The sequence below is a fragment of the Bidens hawaiensis genome, unplaced genomic scaffold (genome assembly GCF_021521415.1).
Source record: "Bidens hawaiensis isolate Kalapana, Puna unplaced genomic scaffold, B.hawaiensis_p1.1 tig00062194_1, whole genome shotgun sequence".
Lineage (NCBI taxonomy): Eukaryota > Viridiplantae > Streptophyta > Magnoliopsida > Asterales > Asteraceae > Bidens > Bidens hawaiensis.
The window spans coordinates 28,398-52,153 of record NW_027501154.1 but is presented as its reverse complement, the minus strand read 5'-3'; the positions used below and the strand labels follow the sequence as shown (position 1 = coordinate 52,153).

The following is a 23,756-nucleotide window of genomic DNA, read 5'->3' as shown; positions in this document are numbered from 1 at the left end:
AAATAAAACCAAAATTCGTTCTTGAGGGAGGGGCAAACGTTTATGGACATTTACCAAGTCTAGGAGGGTTTTCTTGGAGCTTAAAACACGAGATTCGGTCCATAATTAAGCGATTTAGCATTAAACACAAAATTTGACCAAAAAAAAAAACAAATTTGATGATCTGAGGCCCCCGGCTGCGCCGCGCGACTAGGTGAGGTTCAACCTCTTTCATTTTGTCACTTTTGGTCCATGAAGTTCCAAAAATGCATTTTTAGCCATTTTAAGAAATTGTGGGAGTTGTTAAGGACTATTTGGCATGATTGAAAGTTATGAAACTATAAACTAAGTTAAATCAAGTTAAATACCAATAAATAAAAGTTTTTTTTATCAATATGGCAAAGCCTAACCACTTACTCCTCCAACCGCCATGAAATTAAGAAGGTGATCGCTATGATCAGTCATTCCATCATACTTTCCTAAGTTACTAGGAATCTTCACATTCGTTGGGAAAGGTGCGGTAGCGATCTGCGGAACAAACTTTGACTTTTCAGCGAACGTCGTGGGACGATAGGGTTTTGTGAAATCTCCCCCGCGTTAGTACAACATTCGGCGTGCTTGGTCATCATCCTCGGATGTCTCGTTCCTTCGCGAGCATAATTCTGACTATCATCACTGGGGTAACCATCATTATCACCTCGGTATATTTCATCACGATACCCACGGGTAGCATGACTCCGATCATACGTATGACCGCGATACAGACTCTGATATATACTATGACCTCTGTCTATTCCCATCTCTCACTCGTTACAGTTGCGGTTCTTACATTATCCTTGATTGACTATGACATACTGTTGGCAGAAGAGATGGAGACGGTGAAAGACATTCTTTTTATGTGAGTGTCCTCGAGGGTACTTGGCCTCCTTGTAGCATGCATTCATACTCATATGCAATTCACTCCTGCTCCCGTCATAACCATTATTCAGGAGTTTGCATCTTCCTTCCAGATCCAGATTATTGATCCCAGGTGAACGTGTCACCTTCTCCGAAGCGAAGAGATACATCAGAACAAGCTTCCCGATCTGGAGTTCGCTGACTCTGGCAATTTTCTACCGTCAGATGTTCGTTGTTCCCAGGGCTAGGACCACTCGTGGCGGCACCTCCCCTAGGAAATGACGAAGTAACGTTCAGATTCGCCTGATTTTGACTCATGTCAACCAAAACCACAAACAAAAACTATTCTAGTAAAAAATGGATTGCGCCAATGAAGAAATACCGATTTAATCCTTGATTGGGATCAAACCTTTGTCTCGATCTAGTTAGGGTTTAGACAAAGTCGTTTGGCCAACACGAGTCTAAATCAAATTGATCCCTTCAAAACATATCACTGTGAGCTCGTTATGAGAAGGACAAGATAGGGGGTCTTCTCGTAGCCACCCTCCAACGTGAGAATCAGTAACAGTTTCGGTGGGAGAAAGTACTGAATAGTATGTGTATGATTGACGGAATGTGTGTACCTCTTTGTTAACTGTACGAGGGTATTTATAGCCCGGAATGGAGAAGAATGATTGGCTGCATTACGAGATTTCTCTTTTTATAAAGCTGCTCCTGCTTCATTATCGCCTCGTACTGAATTGTTGAATATCACATTACCTGACCTAGAGTGAATACCTTTTGTCATTATTGTTTACAAATTTTAAAAGTAACCGTGTTTTCTAAATCATCTTTAATCAGCTTGACATCGACTGTCCGCTTAGAATAATTAATTAATAGTTTAAATAATGAATGCTACTTGTACTTTCCACTGATTTCCTGTAAAGACGACCTTACTTACCCGTACTAGTTATAGGTATTTAAGTGAATTAAAATACTTGTTTTTGATTAGAGCACAACATCTACCTCAGCTCCCACGGATGTTTTTGCAATAGTGGGTCTGCTTTTGATGTAATTCATGCGGGTATATATACCCTGAACTTGTAATAAATAATCTAAACTTTATAATTCATATATAGAACGTCTTGCTCGTAAAGTAAAAATAGAATGAACAGTGTGTTTATACATAAATCAAACTTATATTTTTAAAAGAAAACTAAAAAAAAAATGTACTTTTATATAAGAAACATGGCAATTGCTCAGTGAATTTTACAAATAAAATTTATAAATTCTATAATCTCATTAAATTTTGATAAGAGCCCCCAAACTTTTCCTCTGTTTTAGATCTCGAAAGAGAGAAATAGTATGAACTCAGACTCCCTAACATAGATTTGACCGAAGTTAGTCTGACCCCCAAACGATAATGTTTACACCTTCCATTTAGAGAGCCTTTTATAAAATTTATTTAACATTTTATATTATTAATATTAAAATTTCTTTTTATAATAAATCTTATTTTTTATGTAAAGTAACTGTACATTGCACATACATAATGTAAAAGATATCTAGGAAAGAGAGGAGAAAATAAAACTTTTAAACATAAAACATTTTCATTTCAGTGTTCTATCAATATTGAAAACTCAAATGGTACAGTTAGTTATTATATGTAAAACGGTTTGGAGATGATCTCATTTATTAGCAGAGCGTTGACAAAACCTTTATAATAATGCGTTTTCATGACTGAAAAAAAAGGCAGGAATACAACAAGTATGAATCTGTAAAAATGAAAAGGAGCTTATCTAAGATTCGCATCTCAAACATTTCCATAAATAAATTAACGCACTTTCTAGTTGTCATTAATAGGTCAACATTTATATATTTTTTCAGTTTCCATTTACTATTATGTAAGTTTGAAATTTCAACATACCAACTAGATCTCTATATAAAAGGTTCTTTTGTAATAATTTCTTTATTCAGAAATTAAATAAAGAAAATCTATTTTTTTAAAAATATTTTCTGTGTCTTTTAAAGTTAATATTATTAAAACAAAATTTGGTTTAAAATATCAGTTTGGCTCACTTCACAATTATAGAAAGGCATATTCCAAATTCCTTAAACAAGAAGCCTCCGTAGCATAGTGGTAGTGCGTTCGCTTCGTAAGCGAAAGGTCGCGAGTTCGATCCTCGCCGGGGGCTTTACTCGTTTCTTTTTTGTTGATGCTGATAAGTAATTCTTCTTATATTACTTCTCAATAATACTTACTATCGTTTCTTTTTTGTTGCTGCTGATAAGTAAATCTTCTTATATTACTTCTCAATAATACTTACTAACGAACGAACTCGACTCAAATAAGCCTCTTGTTTTTGTTAAACCTGTGGGCCCTACTTGTAGTCTGATTTCCATTGGGCACGTGTGAAAATCACATCTTGTGCTTAAAGAGCTAAGGTAAAAACGACAAAACTTGTAATGAAATATCCAATGAAGCTACTATTCCCTGTTCATTTTCTTGAGGATACCGATAGTGTAGGACATGGATCACAATATTATTTAAAAATAATAAAAATAAAATACATATAACGATACTCTCGTTATACAAGAGAAATACCGTAGTACAATGCCGTATACACAACTAAAAAGAAATAAAATAAAATGCAATTTATATTAATATAAAGATTTATGTCGATGTATTCGATGAGAACTTCAACAGAAACTCCTTGGCTTGAGTCTTTCACTCGTTGAGTATCTTCACATTCGTCTTAATTTTTCCTTGATGTGGCTGACTCCATTAACTGCAACAGAAGATGAATAAAACAATATATATTGAGCGTGGTTGAGGCACGTATTCAATACGCTTCCCTTAAAATAAATTTCGGGTCTCTACTAAAGAGTCGTCTTTCTCCCAGGGTACAACAACCAGAACAGTGTGTACTGCCGGGGAAGGCTACGCGCCTGAGGCTACCAGATTCTTTAGTGTGATAGAACTTGATAATATGAAGATGAAGTTTAGAGAATTCTCCTCTACAATATTCCATGGAAAAGAAATATACTTAAGTTTGCTGTTGATGATCATCATTTTTATTCCAGCTTCTCTTCTTTTTCTTTAGACAAATTTATGCAATAAACATGAATGAGTGAAAGGTCTCACTTAATTTGAGACATAAACTCTAATAAATATCATCAAGTGACATAAATAAAACTCTACCCAAGAGTTTATTTTTAATTCACCATATTAAGAGTTTCATTAATATTTCACTAAATAAAATATCCATTCATTTAAAATAAATTTCCAACAATCCCCCACATGAATGGAGATTGATCAAAACACACACAAGATATCCAATGGAACCTCGACAGTTGAATATTGCAGGATAGGTAGGTGTTAGCTTTGAACCTTCCTTTGTGAAGTATACTTAGTCTCCCAGCGGTTGGTAGACGCGATGTCCTTGAACAAACCCCCATTTGTGTAGACGACAATACACTTCACACAATACTCTCCCTAGCCGAGCAAATCCCCTCATTGTCGTGTCCATTATGGTCCTAGAACACTAGCCTGGTTCTGTGAAAGCTCTAGGAATTGAGCACCCCACAATTTCATTCGAAGCGACCCTACTTCTCTTTCACATAGGTGATTATCCACAAATCATTAAAAGCATTAAGGTTATAATGATTTACACAAATCATTAACCATATATTATGTTTAGCCTCACAACATGTCACTGCTGTTATAGGAATGGACTAGGAAGTAATTAGACTCCCTTTATTATTTAGGAGGATATATATATTAGCTTATGTGTCAACTTATACATAAGTTATGCCCCCACAGTGACCACCCTTAGATATATAATTAGGTTGTCCTATTGAACTTAAATCTTGGGATCTTCAGTCAACTAAGTTAGGTTTTCCTTTTATATACCCTTTTTCATGGGCTTTAGTCTCATTCCACAACTTGATCTCTACTAAACCCTCAGGTTGTTGGATCCATAACATTATCTTTGACTTTGTCTAGTCACTATAGATAACTTGCGTAGTTGAGATCAGTTGTCATGACGTGTTCTTAACTTATAAGTTAATTTTGCCCTATTGTCAACTTTCTAAGACCATAACCATAGTAGCCACCTGAATCTGGTTATAATATTAGTCTTTGTAAGATACACTTATCATTAAGGCAAACACATCACCATCATGCACTACGACCTTTTTGTCCTCCACTTAGTCGTGTGCTTGCAATGTTAGATTGAATTACAATAATTCTCATTACTGAACCTTCCAAGTTTAAATGCAAGTCACCTCCACATTTAAGTGCTATTGGATAACGTCATCCAACTTTTGGATGGAGGTAAAGAAAGGTTCTTCCTTTCTACACAAGTATGAGAAATCATCTCAATTACCATATACCCAAAAGGGTTGTTTCTTAAATGGCTTCCCCCACATTTCTTGCATTTTGGCATAGTTTGCTTAACTTTACTTATGACCATAAATCGGCACTCATGATTGGAACAAGACCACATCTTTGTATCAGTGAGTTCATCAATGCTTACTAACTAATAAAGTAACACATGCCTTAGTGCTAGCTTCCACCACTTGATAAAGCTTAAGCAAAATTTATCATAAGGTGGTTAACAAACCATCACAAATCTAGAAGGATTATAAATCACCATCTAGAACATACCTAAAAAGTTGAGGTCTTCTGACGATCCTCATAAGTTATATCATTTCCTTAGATTGAATGAAAACCCTCTTTAAATTTGTCTACACATAAATTCATTACTTTTGTTGTGAATGTTTCACATTAATTTGTCTTCGCAAAGCACCATAATTAAAAAGTACTAGTCTAGCATGCTTTAGACTACAATACTTTAGCATGTGAACAGAAGATGCATCATTCTGATCCTTCACAGCCATTACAATATCACTTTGAAACACTCCACCCTTTGTTTAGACAAAATTATGAGACTTATTCACAATTCCCAAACCTTAATATTCAGCAAAGTCTCACAAGTTATTGTATATAGAACATACATAACTTTTTCATTTATTTAAGGAACATAACTCTTTTTCCATTGATCTTCAAGGCTTCACCATTGACTTATATGGACTGTGAACATAAGTCTTAATACAAATCATTTTGATGAATACGTTTATTACCAACAAGATAAACGCTACTTGTCTACAATCACTATTATGTTGAGATAAAGTCAAGTAGATTGACACTTAAACTCTTGGAATTCACATTTGCATAAAGTAATTTATACATTTCATCGTTGTCTTTTGAAACTATTTATTGAGATACTCTCTCAAAATGAAAGACAAACTTTCACATAGTTCAAACAAAATGGATGAGAGTAGAAACATCTATATATTCATCACTTTTGTAAGCATCTAACTAATATATTAAAGCAACACAATTTTGTCCGCATGTCCTTTACCTAGGTTGTCCACATAGACTTCCATGTCATCAACCTTCCATAAATCTAATTTCTACATATTCACAATAAAATTTAATCAATGATATTGTCTTTTATATCTTTGTAACTTATTAATGTAATTATAATATTAATTATTCTAATTATTGTTAGAATTAAAATACTTATCTAATCTAACTAATATATTAAATCAACAAAATTTTGTCCACATGTCCTTCACCTAGGTTGTCCACATAGACTTCTATGTCATCAACCTTCCATAAATCTAATTTCCACACATTCACAATAAATTTTTAATTAATGATATTGATTTTTATATCTTTGTAACTTATTAATGTAATTATGATATTAATTATTCTAATTATTGTTAGAATTAAAATACTTATCTAACTAATATATTAAAGCAACACAATTTTTTCCACAAGTCCCTCACCTAGGTTGTCCACATAGATTTCCATGTCATCAACCTTTCATAAATCTAATTTCCACATATTCACAATTAAATTTTAACAAACAAAATCTAAAACCACGCGACCCGTTTTATTTCTATAACCCGATAACCCGATACCTAGTTGAAGCCATTTGTTATCATCCTCTCAACCCTAATGTGACATTCGTTAAATTCCGAACCCGAAACCCGGGCCATTTTGGATTTTTATTTCCGAGTTCATATAACTTATTAAAGTTATAAACGTTTGATATTTTATTATTATATTTTAGTTTTATGAAAGTTAAAGTACCAATTTTGTAAATAATAGTTTTAAATGCTAATAAAGTTGAAGGACTTTTGTGCAAAATTTAATAAACTTGGAGTAAACCTCCTGTTACGTTTTCATCTCAACCAAGAAGTCTGGCCACATATCGGCGCTTTTCCGGCAAGTATTTAACACCGAATTAAGACTTAAAACAGCCAATTGATGAGACCATTTGACTCGTAACTTCAAACCGAGCGTTTCGCCACCATGATTGAAATTCAATTCAGTGTTTTAAGCCTGCAATTAACGGAGCGGAAATTGTGGGTTGACCAAACTGATTGTAACGTGGCTTTTAGCTCTGTATAAAATCGTAGAACCATCTCGTGATCCTTTTGCACTCGCATATCCTCTCAATTTCTTCTAAGCTTTCGTTCTGCGAACGGACTCAAGCTCTTCTAACTCCGGTATTTCGACCAAGCTAATCTCCTTCAATCCAATAAACACATGGGTAATTTAATTGTGATTCATGTTCGGTTTTATCTGCAGGTACAAAGCCGCCGTCAATTAGATTGGCAGATGTATTTACTTGATCAATTTGTGATTTATAGTTCTAGGGTTTATATGGATTTGGGGATAAAACTTAAGTTGTGTTTATAATTAATCAGAATCAATACTTGAAATTTTTTTTTTATTGTAGTCCAGTTGGTTTACGGGTTACATACAAAGTTCCAAACCGATCCAGACTCAGGTTCGAGTCTCTTAAAAAGCAGTTTGTTAGTTTTTTTTTTTTTTACTTTTAACTCATTATTATTATTATTTTAATGCTATATTGTTATTATAAAACCAATGATCATCACTAAATAAATGTTAGATAAACTTACAAATCCAGTTTTCTTTATTCTAAACCATTCGTTTAGTTCTTAAAAAAACTCATCATTATAATCATCGTTTAAATTAAGTGAAACGTTTATAAGCTGATTTTTGTTCATATAACTTAATATTGTTGTGTAACTTTTAAGTGTCAAAATTATTTGAAACCGTTAATCACAAATTAATAGCATCGTTAGTTGTTTATTGCTTCGTCATATTTTAAAATAGTTACGAAGTTCTAAATTAATATAATTCGTAACCAGTCGTTTGTTTATAACTGTTAGTTTATAAATATAATTTAAAGCCATTTTATATCAAACTTCTAATCAAGTCTCCAAATTTGGCATACAAACCCTAAATCCCAAATGATCTTGGACGTTCCGTGTCGTTTAGTCTATTTAACTTATTAAAGCACATATTGTTCGACTGCAATTTAAGTTATTCAGTTAGTTATATATTGACTATAAATATTATATAATTAACTATAATTGGGATGTTTCATGTATTTGGCTGCTACAAGATTTTATGTAGCTTTGTCAAGAGTGAAGAGTAGAGCCGGTATTAAGTTAGCCATACTCGAAAAAGAATCATAGCTTACAACTAAAACTACAAACATTGTTTACAAGGAGATTTTCGAAAACTTAATGTGATAAAGTTTAAACCTGGTATGTATTTGTAAGCTTAGTTTTCAATTAATATTACAAAATTTGTTACTAATATGTGTTTTTTATTTTTTTTCAAGTCTAATGGTTCATTTTTATATTATTTCTTATTCACTGCATTGTTTATTTATAAAGTATTTACTTTTTATGTTATAGACATGGTTTAATATCTTTTGTAATATTTAAAGCTAAAATACTTATGCCAAACATTTATGTTGATTGAATATGTTGCTAATATTTTATATTGTTTTTTGATATGTTTTCCATCCGTGTGTAACACGGGTTATTATCCTAGTATTATAACAAATCTCTTAATATTACTTAATATCAATTATAATAATAGCATAATAAATCTCTTACGATTCAACTCTGTGAATTTTCAATGATGAATATCCAAGGATTTTAAATATCTTATCGGCATATATTAATTCATATGTTACAATTCACACTTATTTAATCTTCAAGGAGTTAAATGCGTCATTAGCATATATTAATTCGCATTTACTGATTTCCAAGGAGTTAAATATCACATTCTTGTGTATTTCATCTTAATACACTCATCTTGTTATTCCATGACCCTCTCATGATATGATTATACATTTGATGTCTCGTCTTAAACTTTTGTCAATGCCACAACTCACAAGTTGTTTCTTATGCAATATTATTTTTGCATTATCCATTTAAAATTATTCTTCTTTTTAAACATAAATTTTTCATTAAAAAAATGTAGAAAATAATTTTGTACGTCACAATAAATATTGTTGTATTTGGTTGTAAAACTGCATGTGTTATCCGAAGATATAGAACACAAAATAATAATACAACCGAAACTACAACATAAAGTGTAAAACACCTTTTAATAAAAATTCGATAATGGATAAACAGACGACATTTAGACATCAAATCATAAAGGGTTATTATTTTCAACACTTTCATCATCTGACTGAAATTACCTTAGTGATATCATTTTATGTTATGTATTGAGGTACTCCCTCAAATAGAACTCCATGCATACATATCCATATCCTCGTTTCAATTTTGAAACCATATTCTTGAACAAATATGTTTAAATTAACATCAAGTTGTTACAATTACTACACTTAAGTGGCAAAGCTTGAACAATCTATCTTGTTCACACAACACGAAGTTGTTTTCCACCATAAGGTACTCTTGAGAACGTTATCTTAGTTTAACATACACCACTTTTAGCAAGAGTAGCAAACCATTTTGTAAAATTTAAAAAATACAAAACTTTGTTTAAAAATCATACTAAATCATTTCTTTAGTTTTGCAATAAATTATATTATTAATATCAATGAGACTTTATAAAATATCCATGTACTAAAACAGTTTCTAGCACCCATGTTTAAAAAAAACATGTTATAACGCGCAAATTACAAAACTTAACGCTTTCATATAACGTTTTCCTTTATAAAATAAACCATTTCTAATTGCTTCTAACGCACATGTTAGAAAATTCAATGTCCACAAAAACATTTACAGCCAGTACGGTATATAAAATAAACAATTTATAACATACATGTTAGAACTTAAATGATTCTAGTGCGCACGTTAGACGAAAAACAATACATACATGAAACATTAAACGTTGAGGAAAAACCTTTTAAATTTTTGGTTTTTCTAGTGTATAACCCAAAAGTTACTCCATTAACACCAAATTAATGCGGAAATTATTAGTAACTTAATATGAGGAATATGAACAGATACACGTGGAATCTTTTGTGCACTATTTCACAAGAATGCATATGTATGTCTCACTACACTATTTTCTAATATGCCCGTTAAGAAATTAACGTTTACAAAAAACGTTTAAACACATATATTTATATATATAATAAATCTCATCTAACACGCATGTTAGATATTTAAACATATGGTCATATGTTGTATATCAATACACACCCGGTCTAACCCACAAGTTAGAAAATATAACCGATTACAAAATTGGTTTTAAACGAATGTTTTTTATGCACCATTTCTAACACAGAAAACCGCCAATTACAACAATCATTTAAAAATGAACGGTTTACTAAGAACCATTTCTAACACGGTTGCTAGATATAAAACCTCAACGGTTATCCAAAAACTGTTAAAAACATTGTTGTTAGAAGACTCACGATTACAAAAATCGTTTCTAAACCAAACAGACGAATCAAACATTCACAATATTATTATTTTTTAAATATAAAACTGTACTCCAATCTTTTGAAATATCCAAAACGATGTTGTACTACACATGATATTATTTCCCAAAATTATTTCTGAAAGTTTCATGGAAATTTTTTTTTTCAAAAACCTTTTAGATTAATTTTTTCGTGAACCCAAAATCCTTATAAATAAGGTTTTAAGATTGTAGCACCAATCTCACGAAATCTGTTTTAAGATTGTAGGACATGGATCACAATATTATTTAAAAATAATAAAAATAAAATACGTATAACGATACTCTCGTTATACAAGAGAAATACCGTAGTACAATACCGTATACACAACCAAAAAGAAATAAAATAAAATGCAATTTATATTAATATAAAGATTTATGTCGATGAGAACTTCAACAGAAACTCCTTGACTCGAGTCTTTCACTCGTTGAGTATCTTCACATTCGTCTTAATTTTTCCTTGATGTGGCTGACTCCATTAACTGCAATAAAAGATGAACAAAACAATATATATTGAGCGTGGTTGAGGCATGCATTCAATACGCTTCCCTTAAAACAGATTTCGGGTCTCTACTAAAGAGTCGTCTGTCTCCCAGGGTACAACAACCGGAACAGTGTGTACTGCCAGGGAAGGCTACGCGCCCGAGGCTACACCGGATTCTTTAGTGTGATAGAACTTGATAATATGAAGATAAAGTTTAGAGAGTTCTCCTCAACAATATTCCATGGAAAAAAAATATACTTAGGTTTGCTATTGATGATCATCATTTTTATTCCAACTTCTCTTCTTTTTCTTTAGGCAAATTTATGCAATAAACATGAATGAGTGAAAGGTCTTACTTAATTTGAGACATAAACTCTAATAAATATCATCAAGTGACAAAAATAAAATTCTACCCAATAGTTTATTTTTAATTCACCATATTAAGAGTTTCATTAATATTTCACTAAATAAATATTCATTCATTTAAAATAAATTTCCAACATATAGCACCTGACATCGGTAAAATTTATTGTTCAGGTACGTATCTATAACTTTAAAACATATAAATAACTAGATTTTATCCCCCGTATTACGGGGATTGTTTTACATTATTCATTATTAATATTTATATATGTATATTTGGATTTTAATTTTATTTATTGTAAAAATGTTAATAATTAATATACTTGAGTTTTGATGATGAAATGGTTTCACAAATAAATGATATGTTATAATCCGGTTTAAAAGCTATCTGGGTTTGGTGATACCCGTTTATTTTTTTATTATTAAATTGTTTCTTAATTTTAAATAATATTTTTTTAAATAAAATAGGATATTAGTTTTTAGTATATTCCTATTTTATAGGATTTTCATATCAAATATTTGATGAGATTATTTTTTAATATAATGAGATGTTATAACCCGTTTAAAAGCTATCTGGGTTTGGTGAGACTTTTACCCGTGAATTCGGTCAAAATAGTAAGAAGCCTTCATTTACAAATAAAGTAATCTGATGGATTGAGAGAATAGTTGTTTTACATTTTTCGTTTTTTAATATTTATTTTTTGGATTTTAATTTTCTTTATTGTAAGAAGGTTAATAATATACTTAGGGTTTGATGATGAAAGTGTTTCATAAATAAATGATATGTTATAACCCGTTTAAAAGATATCTGGATTTGGTGACCCATGACTCGCTTATGTTTTTTACTATAAAATTGTTTATTAATTATAAATAATATCTTTTTCATTTTAAATTGGATATTAAATTTTAGTATATTTCTATTTTGTAGGATTTTAATATCAAATAATTGGTAAGATTATTTTTTAATTTAATGAGATTTAATAATCCGTTTAAAAACTATCTGGTTTTGGTAAGAACAATACCCATGAATTTGGATTAAATCAATGAAAGAACTCCATTTAAAAATTAAGAAATCTGGTAGCTTCCACAAAAAGGGGGAGCGACCACATCGCGACACATAGGAGTTTTGGGTTTTCGTTTATATATATTATAGATTATAGATATATAAAAATGGTTTTTTTTCTTGATTTGCCCGCTTCAATGTTCAAACTGAACAAATCAGTTTATTAAATTCATCATAAATTATTAACGCTAAGTAAACAATAAGTTAAATTATGATATATCTTGGGCATATTCATGAAGCTCTTTGTTCTTCTGAAAGATACTCATTTCTTCTTCTTCCAGCTTCACTGTTGCTTCAATGCCATCTCCACACGGAGTATCCATCAAAAGAATCATATTTGCATCCACGCTTCCAATTCCGATCATTACTCTAGCAGGTTTTCCCCACCCAAAATCCGCTTCATAAAATGGAAACCTACACAAACTAGTAACCGTATAAGTTCGAGTCTGATCACTCAGCAACGTCTGCGAAGCTTTTACCATTATATCGCCTATTTCATCCACTTCTTTTACTCCTTGAAGCTCCATAATCTCTTTCCTCATACTACTAATCACATCATTCAACTCTACTTGACTCGAATCCTTGATATTCGTAGTTGTCACTACGAACAAGTTCCCTAGAGCTAATTTAGGGAAGTTAGCAGCGGTTCTGCCTCTCAGGTTCACCATTCGATTCAAGCTCGAGGAGCCTGACTTTGTGGTGGCTGCACATTTAAATAATAGAGCTGTCAATGACTCGGCCCGAGTAGGGTTCGTTGGACTTGTATAACCACCCATGGTGTTAATGTTGCTATTTAGCTCATTTATTTTTGAATTCGGGAACACGAATCTCTTTGTTGCATAGGTAACTCCGGTTATTTCCGATTCCGGGAAGTCTAGGACTTTAAAGTTACCTAAGGAGGATGAAAAGAAATGAGGGTTTATTACATATTGTGAGCCACCGCGTGTAACGGCAGCCCAGCGGTTGGCGAAGTTCCCAAACGTGAACCCGTCAGCCACCTTGTGTGATATAGTCACTCCCACCGCGACCCCACCACACCTGAAATGGCTTAGCTGGACCGCGGCCATATTTGGGCTGGTTTTGTTAACCGCACAACCTAGAGCATTAGGAATGAGTTGGTCCAGGCTTTCATCCGGGTCTTTCTTGAGAATGAAGTCATCGAGTCGGGCATCAATAGAAGCTTCCACGAACTCAACGCCTTCGTCGTTGCAATCAATGTGGGGCGTCGAAGGTGCAGGGAGCCTACCCGCGAATGGATAGTATTGTGTTAAGGTTTGTGATAATGACTTCTTTAGGATGTTTTTATGACTATTGTTGTAGTTTGGGTAGAAGAAAACAATTGGCATGTGAATGTTGGGATTAAGGTAATCAATTAATGAAAGATTGTGAGTTTTAAGGTGAGGAGGTGTAGGGGAAGATGGTTTGATGGTTTCTTGAGATATGATGGTGTGAAGTTTCCTAAGTATACCAAATCTTTGGATCTTTGCCACCATCCTGATGAGAACAAGATTGCAAGTAACTCAGTGATGGGTACATGTATAATGGTGCATATATACACACAAATGTCGGTGAATTTGTATTGTTTAACTCGTAATTTTTATATTATTACTAAACTATATATTGCTCATGATTTAGATTTATAGATGGTCAAAAGAATCGGAATCATTTACATGTCACTTGGACACATGGTTTCAGCAGCGGGGATCAAGAAAATAAAATAAAAATGGATTCACTAAATTAATAAATTTGATACGTTGATAAACAAAATCCAGACTATGGTTTTTATATCACTAGAATAAGGCGATCTTCACTCCTCACGCCTCGCTCATAGTCTTTCAAGCACAAAGTACAAACGTAAGATAAAAATAAAAAAGTAAACATAGGCTCATCATCATCGAGTAGTTGAAGTACATAACTATGTTCCCAATTAGAGATGTTCAAAACGGTTTGGGACTAGGATCCGGAACCGGTTCCTAACCGGTTCATATATTCAAAACCCCCTTTGAAACCGGTTCTAGGCTCGAACCGGTTAGGGAACCGAACCGGTTCTCCCACCCTCGGACCCCTAACCTATGGAACCGGTTCTTACCGGTTCCTAAACCGGTTCCTGCACTCCAACCGGTTACAGTGTAAAATTTTTTTTTTTTCGTTTTTCGTTTGCGATTTGGATTCTAAACTACGATTCGTATTTGTATAGCATGAAAAATAAACAAAACAATTAACATAAAATTCATTTTATTTACTTTAAGAAGTTCAAAAAAAAAATAAAGGTTACATGTTTTAAAATCTTCAAAAACAAACTAACAAAACATTAAACTTATAAATATAAAGTTGTGACATATTGTTTCTAGAAAAACCTTCTTGTTCGTCGTAATTATTGAGCGGCGACTTCTTCCTCGGAATTACTTGTAGAAATGCCTTCTTGTTCGTCGTGCACTCGAACATCAAGTGGTGTTTCATCTTCGAGAGTGGTTAAGTGTTGAATACGATCGATTGAGTCCAAGTGATCCTTTAAGCAAATGTACATCTCCACCGACTCCGAATTTAGTCTTGTTCTTCTCACCGATATTACCCTGCCACTAAGAGAAAAAGCGGATTCCGAAGCTACCGTAGAAGCTTGGACGGTTAGTAAATCACGGGCCATGGTGGCAAGAATCGGAAACTCGGTTTTCTTTACCTTCCACCAAGCCAAAACATCAAAAGTGCCATATTCCTCTTCGGATAAACCGGTAGAGTAATCATTTGCACTATACCTTCCTAGTTCGCTTGAAGGGTTGTTACCCCTTTATTTTTTAGCCGTTACGTTGCGAACGGTGTTCATAAGGCTAATCATGGGATCTCGTACTCTAGTAGCACTTGAACTTGATGAAGACCCCCCGGCATAGGCATGTGTATGTTTGACCCATATTTATTTAAATAAAAGTCATACATAAATTTAAAATTCAAGTTAAAATCATTTTTTGCCCCTGTTGAAAAGTTTGGGTCAACTTCATGCATATCTAAGGCTGAAAAAATTTCGTCTATCACACATTCAACCCCCGTAACATTTAACATTGGGTTTAAAGCGGCGGCGCAAGTAAAAACCGGTGACAATTCAAGAAAGTTTTTTTTTAATTTAAACTTCATTGGTAATATGATGTTTGAAAACATTGGACTTTTATTTTCAAATTCTTTAAGATTGTTAACGATTAAAAATAACTCCGAAAGAACCAAGGGACTTGTCGGATAATACGTTCCCGATAGTTTCGTAGTTGATGTTTTAAAAACTTCAAGAAAAGTCGATAAGTCATTGATAATTTCCCATTTCTCATTTGTAAAGGGAATTGCCAAATCATTCTCGGCAAGACTATAATGAAACATTTGTAAAGTTTCTCTTTGTTTCAAAGCACTTTGAAACATTATGCAAGTGGAATTCCATCGATGAGGTACATCCCAATTAGCTCCCAAAGCTTTTCTTCCCGTATCTTTACAAAATTTTATATAATCCATTTGTCTTTTTTTACTTTTCTTAAAAACTTCATGTATCATTAGTCTAAAATCGTTTATAACCGATGTAACCTCATCCGAAGCAAGTCCGTCTTGCACGATTAAATTAATGATATGTGCAACACACCTTGAGTGAAAAAATACACCATTGCAAATCGGCGTATATTTTAATTTTAATTTATCAACCGCCGATGTATTATTCGACGCGTTATCAAATGCCATTTAAAAATATTTTATTTTCTAGTTTATAAGTTTTTATAACATAATCTAAAATTTCAAACAAATTATCTCCCGTATGTGGATACTCAAAGAGTTCGAAAGCAATGGTGCGTTTCATCATTTCCCACGATGACGGGTCTACCCAATGAGCGGTGACACAAAGATAAGATTCGGGTAGACCATATGGAGCCGACCAAACATCACTAGTTAAGTTTATTCCCGTATTTATATTTTCAAAATATGCAATTAGTACCTCTTTGGCCTTCTTCCACAATTTTAAACAATAACGTTTAAGAGTAAGACGACTTACGTGAGTGTATTGTGGTTGAAGCGTATCTCGAATCATGGCGGTTAAGCGAGGGTTGTCGAAGTGGCTAAACGGCAAAGCTTCTTGAATCACAAACTTCGCCATACGATCTTGAACTCGATCAATTTGGTATGTAAATATTCCGCCTTCACTATCCATTTGCGTTTGTTGCGAATCGACGTTCTTTTTCAACGCCTTGCAATACGGTTTTTCGATGTGTTTCTTCAAATTTGAATTCGAAAGTGGGTTTAAATAAACCCCACAAAACTTGCACCGAGCCTTCAATGAATGGTCACTCAATTCAACCAAATCCCAATTGCACCAAATCTCTTGATTACGATTATGAGGTACAATACGAACGAAACTTGGTTCGGCGTTGGAACCTTGTCCAACCGATGATTGTGAGGCAGCCATAACAACAAATATGAATATAGAAGAAGAGAAAAACAAGAGATTAGAGAACTCAAAACGTTGTAATAGCGTTTTTTTGTATTTTTTTGCGTTCGGGTTTGCGTTTTGAGTGTTGTGATGAACCCATGACACCAAATACCTATTTATACTAGTAGTGGGGTGCTTGGGGGAGCCAAAAAACGGCTATTTTTGACCCCAACGGTCAAAAAACGGCCAAAAAAACGATTTCCAACGGCTATACTCGATCCAACGGCTAGAACCGGTTCCGGTTCCTACCCGCCCCCACTCAGAAATGCAAGAACCGGTCACGGATCATCGGGTTGAATCAGACAAGGTCCGGTTCCTACAAAAATCGGGTAGGAACCGGTTTGGGTCCGGTTCGGGTCCGCCGGTTCCGGTTCCGGAACCGGTTTTTTTGATCATCTCTATTACCAATAGTTACCGATCCAAACACGTTAAAACTGCTTAGAAAATAAAAATACTTAAATTTGAAACCAGCTCGGTAGTATTCAAAAAGATTTATAACAGAATGTTTAAAGAAATAATCAAACAACACTTTGTATTTAGAATTTTAAAAAAGTTAACGTGTACATGTTTTTTAAAACAAATTTCAAATTATATAATAAAGAAAGTATTATTAAAAATATCAGTTGTGGTTTTTCATCTTGACCACGCAACACTGGCATCGTGCTTTACGCGTGGGCACAACATCTAAGGCCACATCTCACCACAACGAGACCATGTTGAGTAGCCTAAAATTAAGAGTGAATATTACCGGTCATATAGTGGCCCACATAATCGGTAACTACTAACATATCAAAATGTCCACTAAAATAATATTAAGAGATTGAAAAACGCACTATGCATGAAAAACTGAGTGATACTAGCTAATTTATGAATTTTCGTCACCAATTTTTCAATCTAAAAGACAATTTGCGACTGGAGAAGCGATCATAGTTTGAATGTTCTTTTAGGAGCGATGCAACACATAAATTTTAATCGAGCAGGTTAAGATAGCCGTAATCAAATATGATTATAACCACTTAAGGATCTCTGTCCTTAAAACACCACGGGAGATCGGATATTGAGCCACAAAATATGGGATTTCAAACGTGAGATGCAATCAAAATTGATATGATAACAAAATAAAATATCACGGTCATTGAATATAACCTTAAACCTAAATCTCATGAAGATTCTATTAGACCAAACCCAATGCTAGGTGAAAAATCCTTACAAATGTTTTTGTCATATCACTACGTTTACTATCTATTTTAACTTTCTTTCTTTTCATTAACTTCTTTACACTCATAAATACTTTTTCTCTTCATCCTTAGCCAAGTGCAAAACACTTTCTCTCTCTTGCCTCTTTCTTCCAAATCATCATCCACATCTAGGCCTGTAAACGAACCGAGCGTTCGATGAACATTCGTGAACCGTTCGGCAGGAAGTTCGTTTATGTTCGTTTATTTAATAAACGAACAAACTTGAACAAAAAACTTGTGTTCGTTTAATTAAACGAACGAACATGAACACATGTTCCGTTCATTCATTTATGTTCATGAACGTTCGGTTATGTTCGTTTATTTATGTTCATTTATGTTCGTTTATGTATTAATAGAAAATAATTAAATATTATCTAGATAGGTCATCTGCTTAAAGGTTTTATATTTGTTAATTTGTGTTCATTTAGGTGTTTTCATTTAAGTTCGTTTATGTTTGTTTGTGTTCATTTACATTTGTTCATGTATGTTCGTTTATCTTTGTTTATTTATGTTCATTTAGATTTTAAACAAGCGAACACAAATGTCCCTTTTTAAATAAACAAACATGAACATAAATATTTGTTCAATTAAGTGTCTTTGTTCTTTTAAAGTTAAATGAAAGAACACGAACATGCTATTTTTCGTGTTCATTCGATTCGTTTACAGGCTTTCATTATTCACATTGATGAATACATCAGTCTCAATCTCTAGGCTTTTCCGATTTTATTTGTGTTCGTTTGTGTTCATGAACCGTTCATGAACACATTAATTTCCTTAATGAACGAACACGAACATAAAATCTCGTTCGGTAAGTGTTCGTGAACCGTTCGTAAACACATTATTTTCTTAACAAACAAACATGAACAAGGCCTTGTTCGTGTTCGTTCGGTTCGTTTACAGCCCTATCCACATCACCATCCACTCACCAAATGTATGCTAAATGCATTGCATTGGTAATGGTCTTACACGTGCCATACATGATAGAAAATTTATCTGGGATTGCAAAAAATAATTCTAATAATCTTAATTGGAAAAAGGCAATTTTTTCAAAAAATGATAGGTCGTTTCACCTGTTCATTGTTTGGATCAAGCGGACCGACCGGACCGAATTTAAGAACCAAATAACGTCCTAAATAATGTAAAGAATTAAGCATATATATATATATATATATATATATATATATACTAAAAGGATGTCGGCGTGAGCACAAGTGCACAACACCTGTGTTGATAATTTATAATATTGTCTTCGAAGAAATAAGAATTAGCCAATTGACTGAAAACCCAGTTAAAACGTAATAATTTTTAAAATTTTATATAATATTAATGTAAACAAACACCCATTATGGGGAACTATTTTTTAAATGGCGTATAAAAAAGATGAAAACTTTCATGTGACTTGCGTCTAGGAATATTTATCTTTCAATGGTTGTATTAAATGTTTTAAAAGTTATAACTATAACTAAGAGTAAAATGTAGTTTTTGTACCTATGGTTTTGTATAAACAACTATTTCTGTCCAATAATTTAAATTCGCGCTTTCAGATCATGATGTTTCATTTATGTTGCAATTTAAGTTGCAGTCATCGTTGTTATCGTCATTGCCTTTGTTGCTGGTGGTGGTGGTATTGCTGCTACTGCAAGCTGGTGGTGGTGTTGCTGCTAGTGTTGTTATTATTGGTGGTGGCGGTGTCGTTGGTGCTACAGCAGGTGGTGTTGTTGTTGTCGTTGTCGTTGTCGTCGTCGTTGTTGCTGTTGTCACACCCCAACCTACGACGGAATACCGGGATGCGAACCATTGGTTCACAACTAACAAGACACTATCATAAATTTAAATGACAATATCTAAATTGCTTTGTTAAACTCAAATCAAGTACACGTCATCTCAACTAAATACAAATAAATCCAAAACCAAATAATCCAAAACATATTGTCTTTTTAATAAATAGCCTAGAGTTCATTCTAAATGATCTTCAACGTTCACTTCAAACAATATGACACCTACAATATGCGCACAAATAATATAATATATATGAAATATGACAATCAATATTGTGAGTATCAACAATTAAACAACGAGCAAATAATTGGTGTCGGTTGACCAAGCCTCACGAACATGGGCTATGGTTACTATGACGGTCGTATCATCATACTATACATGTAATTATGATGGATCTCTCCGAATACGATAAAATAAATTAACTAGACAACTTGCAATTAAGCATTTAATCGTTCAACACATAATAATCATGATTTGCTAGTTGTGAATAATAAGAAATACAAAAATATTAATAAGTACACATAAAATCCCCAAAGAGTTTTAAAATAGTAAAAGAGGGGAGTGATTACTCACCTTATTATTTAAGTGAGATTAATGATAATAAGAAAGAAGACGGGAACTTGAAACTTTAACGTGCTAACTGAGCCGACACAAATGAACCTGAAACTTGGAGAAAATTAAATAGAATTAAATCCGAGAATAATTCCATTGAAATCAAAGTTAAACAAACATATAAAACTCTAAGATAGGAAGTTTTTAACATTTAAGTGATCTGGTATTGTTCAAAATTCGAACTTCGAATCTAAAGTCGGGTTTTAACCAGTAGACTCAAATTCCATGAAAAACAAAAAAGTCTTCTAGACCGAATGCTAGTTTTGACAAGAAGATATAGTAGTTGAAAAATCACAAAAATTGACTTTTATGCCACTAAACGAGTCGGGATCAAACTGACCACCGAAACTCCATCAATCAGTGAAATTGATTGAGCGCTTTTCTTTATAAGATGAAAACCTATAAATTTACAGAGACAATTTACCCAAATAGAACATGAAGATAAATGAGGTTAAAGAGGCTTGAAGCTTGAAAGTCAAAGGGGACTTAAAGAACTTGAAGAATCTTGAAGAAATTGTAACATCTAGGAAAAACTCACATTTATTTTGGACTAAAGTTGTCAACTTTGAAAATTGAAGGATTGAAAATATTCACAAGACATGTAATAGGAAAAATAAGATAAGAAAATAAAGGCATCTTATCTTAAGAAAATAAGAAAATCCATCCCACATGGAAAGATGGAAGAAAAGGAAAGCATTCCCCATGGGTATAAATAAGGAATCGAATTTTCATCCCACATGGAAACAAACAAAGAAATGAAAGCTCTTTATAAGGAAACAAGTTTCCAGAGAAATGTTTTAATGTGGCTAACCACTCTCCATAGTCCTAGCGGATGGTGGGAAGTACCCGACGCGCACGGACTCGGACACGGACTCGGGCGATGAGCGTAATGTGGCGTTTTGATGGCGCACTTGGGAAGCATCCGACGCGCACGGACTCGGACTCGGACACGGACTCGGGCGATGGGCGTAATGTGGCGTTTTGATGGCGCACTTGGCACTTCACACGCTTGCATCAACGCGAGCCGCATTAGGGCCGCCTTAGTATTTTTGGAAAATGGAAGTATGATCAAGAAGTAGCAACTTATCAAAGACGAGGGACTAAAAATGAAAATTTGAGTTCTGGAACCCATCGCGCTACGCGACGGTCCATGATGACGCAACAGACACGTGTCGTGACGTGATGACACGTGGCAGACGCTAGGGCTGAGTCAGCAGCCATGCGTCGTTTCTCTGACATCGCGCTACGCGATGGTACCCAAATTCAACTATAAATAGGGGGTTCACGGCACACTCCCATCTCACACCAAAATCACACAAACACATTTTCACACACATAGTTAGCCTCGGTTTGCGTGCCAACGTGCCAAACGCCTAAGCTCTGAAGGGTTCAGCTGTAGAGTGCGATATAGAGTAAAAGTGCCGCTTGATTAGTCATAGGCATATAACTCCAAATACCCGTGTGAGGAAGGGGTTCTGTTTAAATATTATTTTATTATTATTATAATAGCTTAGACTATAGTCGGGGGTATAGCCCGAACCTTGATTACTAATAAGCATAATATAACTTTTCATAAGCAAGGGTTATAGTTAAATTATTGTTTCTTTACGATTAAGAAATGTAATCATTTACATGCAAAGGTTATAGTTGTTTTGGTCAAAAATTGAAAATGGTAATTTCGTAACCAATTTAGTAATCGGGACTAGGTGCTTGTATAAAATGAGCGTAAAAGTGATTGAACACAAGGATTTGTTGCGAGGAAAAAACCTGTTATCCTGGATAACAAGCAAAAAACCCCGGGCGGTGAAAACTATCACCACCGGTTTATTAATAACAAAGGTGATTACAATGGTGGAGCTCAAACTTGATCGTGATTACAGAGAATGCGAGTACTAGTAAGTCTCGTGTGTCTAAAGTGTGTGTTATGATCCTGTTTTGAGCTCTATTTATACAAAAATAAAAATCTAACAATATGGCCTACAATTTAGGAAAATTTGGAATGATTCAATTAGCCGTTAAATCTGTTAATCAGCACATTTTCTTATTGGTCATGCTCTAATAATAGCAAGTGCGAGTCTTGAGGAGATCAAACAACCGTCTTTGACATGGTAAACATGGAAAGTAGCAAAGATTGTGTTATTCATATAATGTAAATGGGATACCTATTACCTTGGAGGATACCGTATCCTAGATTTGCTCTGAATATAACCTTTGCCGAGGATACTGAAAAACCGTGCCTTAACAATTGTCCCCAAATTTTATCGGCTGTAGATATGCATTATAGCTGTAAAATTTTTGAATTTTGAATTTTAAACTTTGTGTGGTGGATCTTTAATACACGCGTCCCGCCGCTTTCATGATTCGCCAAACCCTAGGCCGTCCATATATCTACCACGATAAACATTATTTATCTCATCTTCTCTTTTTATCCAGGTAACTTCTCTCTTTTCTATCTTCTGTATCTTTGTGAAATCATGAGTCCGAAGTTCCGCCCTTCTGGTATTGAGGATTTTGTATCACAGAACCTCCTTGCTAGTCCAGCAAGTGAAATATGCATTTTTGGTGATGCAGACATCGCTAATTTGAGGTCTCGAGGATGTTTTCCTCCGCGAACAGTTTTTAGGCCTTTTGACGCCACCCTATCTTCTGACCATGTTTCAAAAACCCGGATCTATTTTCCTTTTTTTCCATTCAAAATTGGTTTTTCCTATCCATTTCCTGCCTTTACCACCGAGTTCTTTTCAAGAACTGGTCTTAGCTATGCCCAAACCATGCCCATGGTTTGGAGGACTTTGCTTGTTTTGGAGAGACTAATCGCCAACCACGCTCTTGACTTTAGACTCTCGGAGCTTGCTTCTGTATATGACCTTCGTAGCCATGGGTCTTCAAGATATCTCCTTAAGATCAAATCTGGTCAATCTCCATTGGTCTTGAAAAACACCCAGAATAATGACCAGTGGAAGAGACAATTTTTCTTTGTTAGGAGAGATTCTCTTCCTCAGCCCAATACTCTTCCTTATCTCTGGGTTTCCAAAAGTAGGATACCGTATCTTGAATATATACTGTTGTCTTTTGTGACT

General features: G+C 33.9%; 1 protein-coding gene and 1 non-coding gene across 2 annotated transcripts; one reads left to right on the top strand and one right to left on the bottom strand.

Moving 5' to 3' along the window:
- The first annotated feature begins 2,978 nt into the window (after nucleotides 1–2,978).
- On the top strand, nucleotides 2,979–3,050 carry TRNAT-CGU (transfer RNA threonine (anticodon CGU)). The gene has a single exon. It is a non-coding gene; the product is annotated as a tRNA-Thr (tRNA).
- Nucleotides 3,051–12,806: 9,756 nt separating this feature from the next.
- On the bottom strand, nucleotides 12,807–14,110 carry LOC143603579 (acyltransferase Pun1-like). The gene has a single exon (XM_077080347.1). The coding sequence runs from the start codon at nucleotides 14,088–14,090 to the stop codon at nucleotides 12,807–12,809; it is 1,284 nt and encodes a 427-aa protein (XP_076936462.1). The 5' UTR covers nucleotides 14,091–14,110.
- Nucleotides 14,111–23,756: the final 9,646 nt, after the last annotated feature.

Bases quoted from the DNA above. Each gene is read 5' to 3' on its own strand.
- LOC143603579 (XM_077080347.1), bottom strand. From the start codon at position 14,090: ATGGTGGCAAAGATCCAAAGATTTGGTATACTTAGGAAACTTCACACC.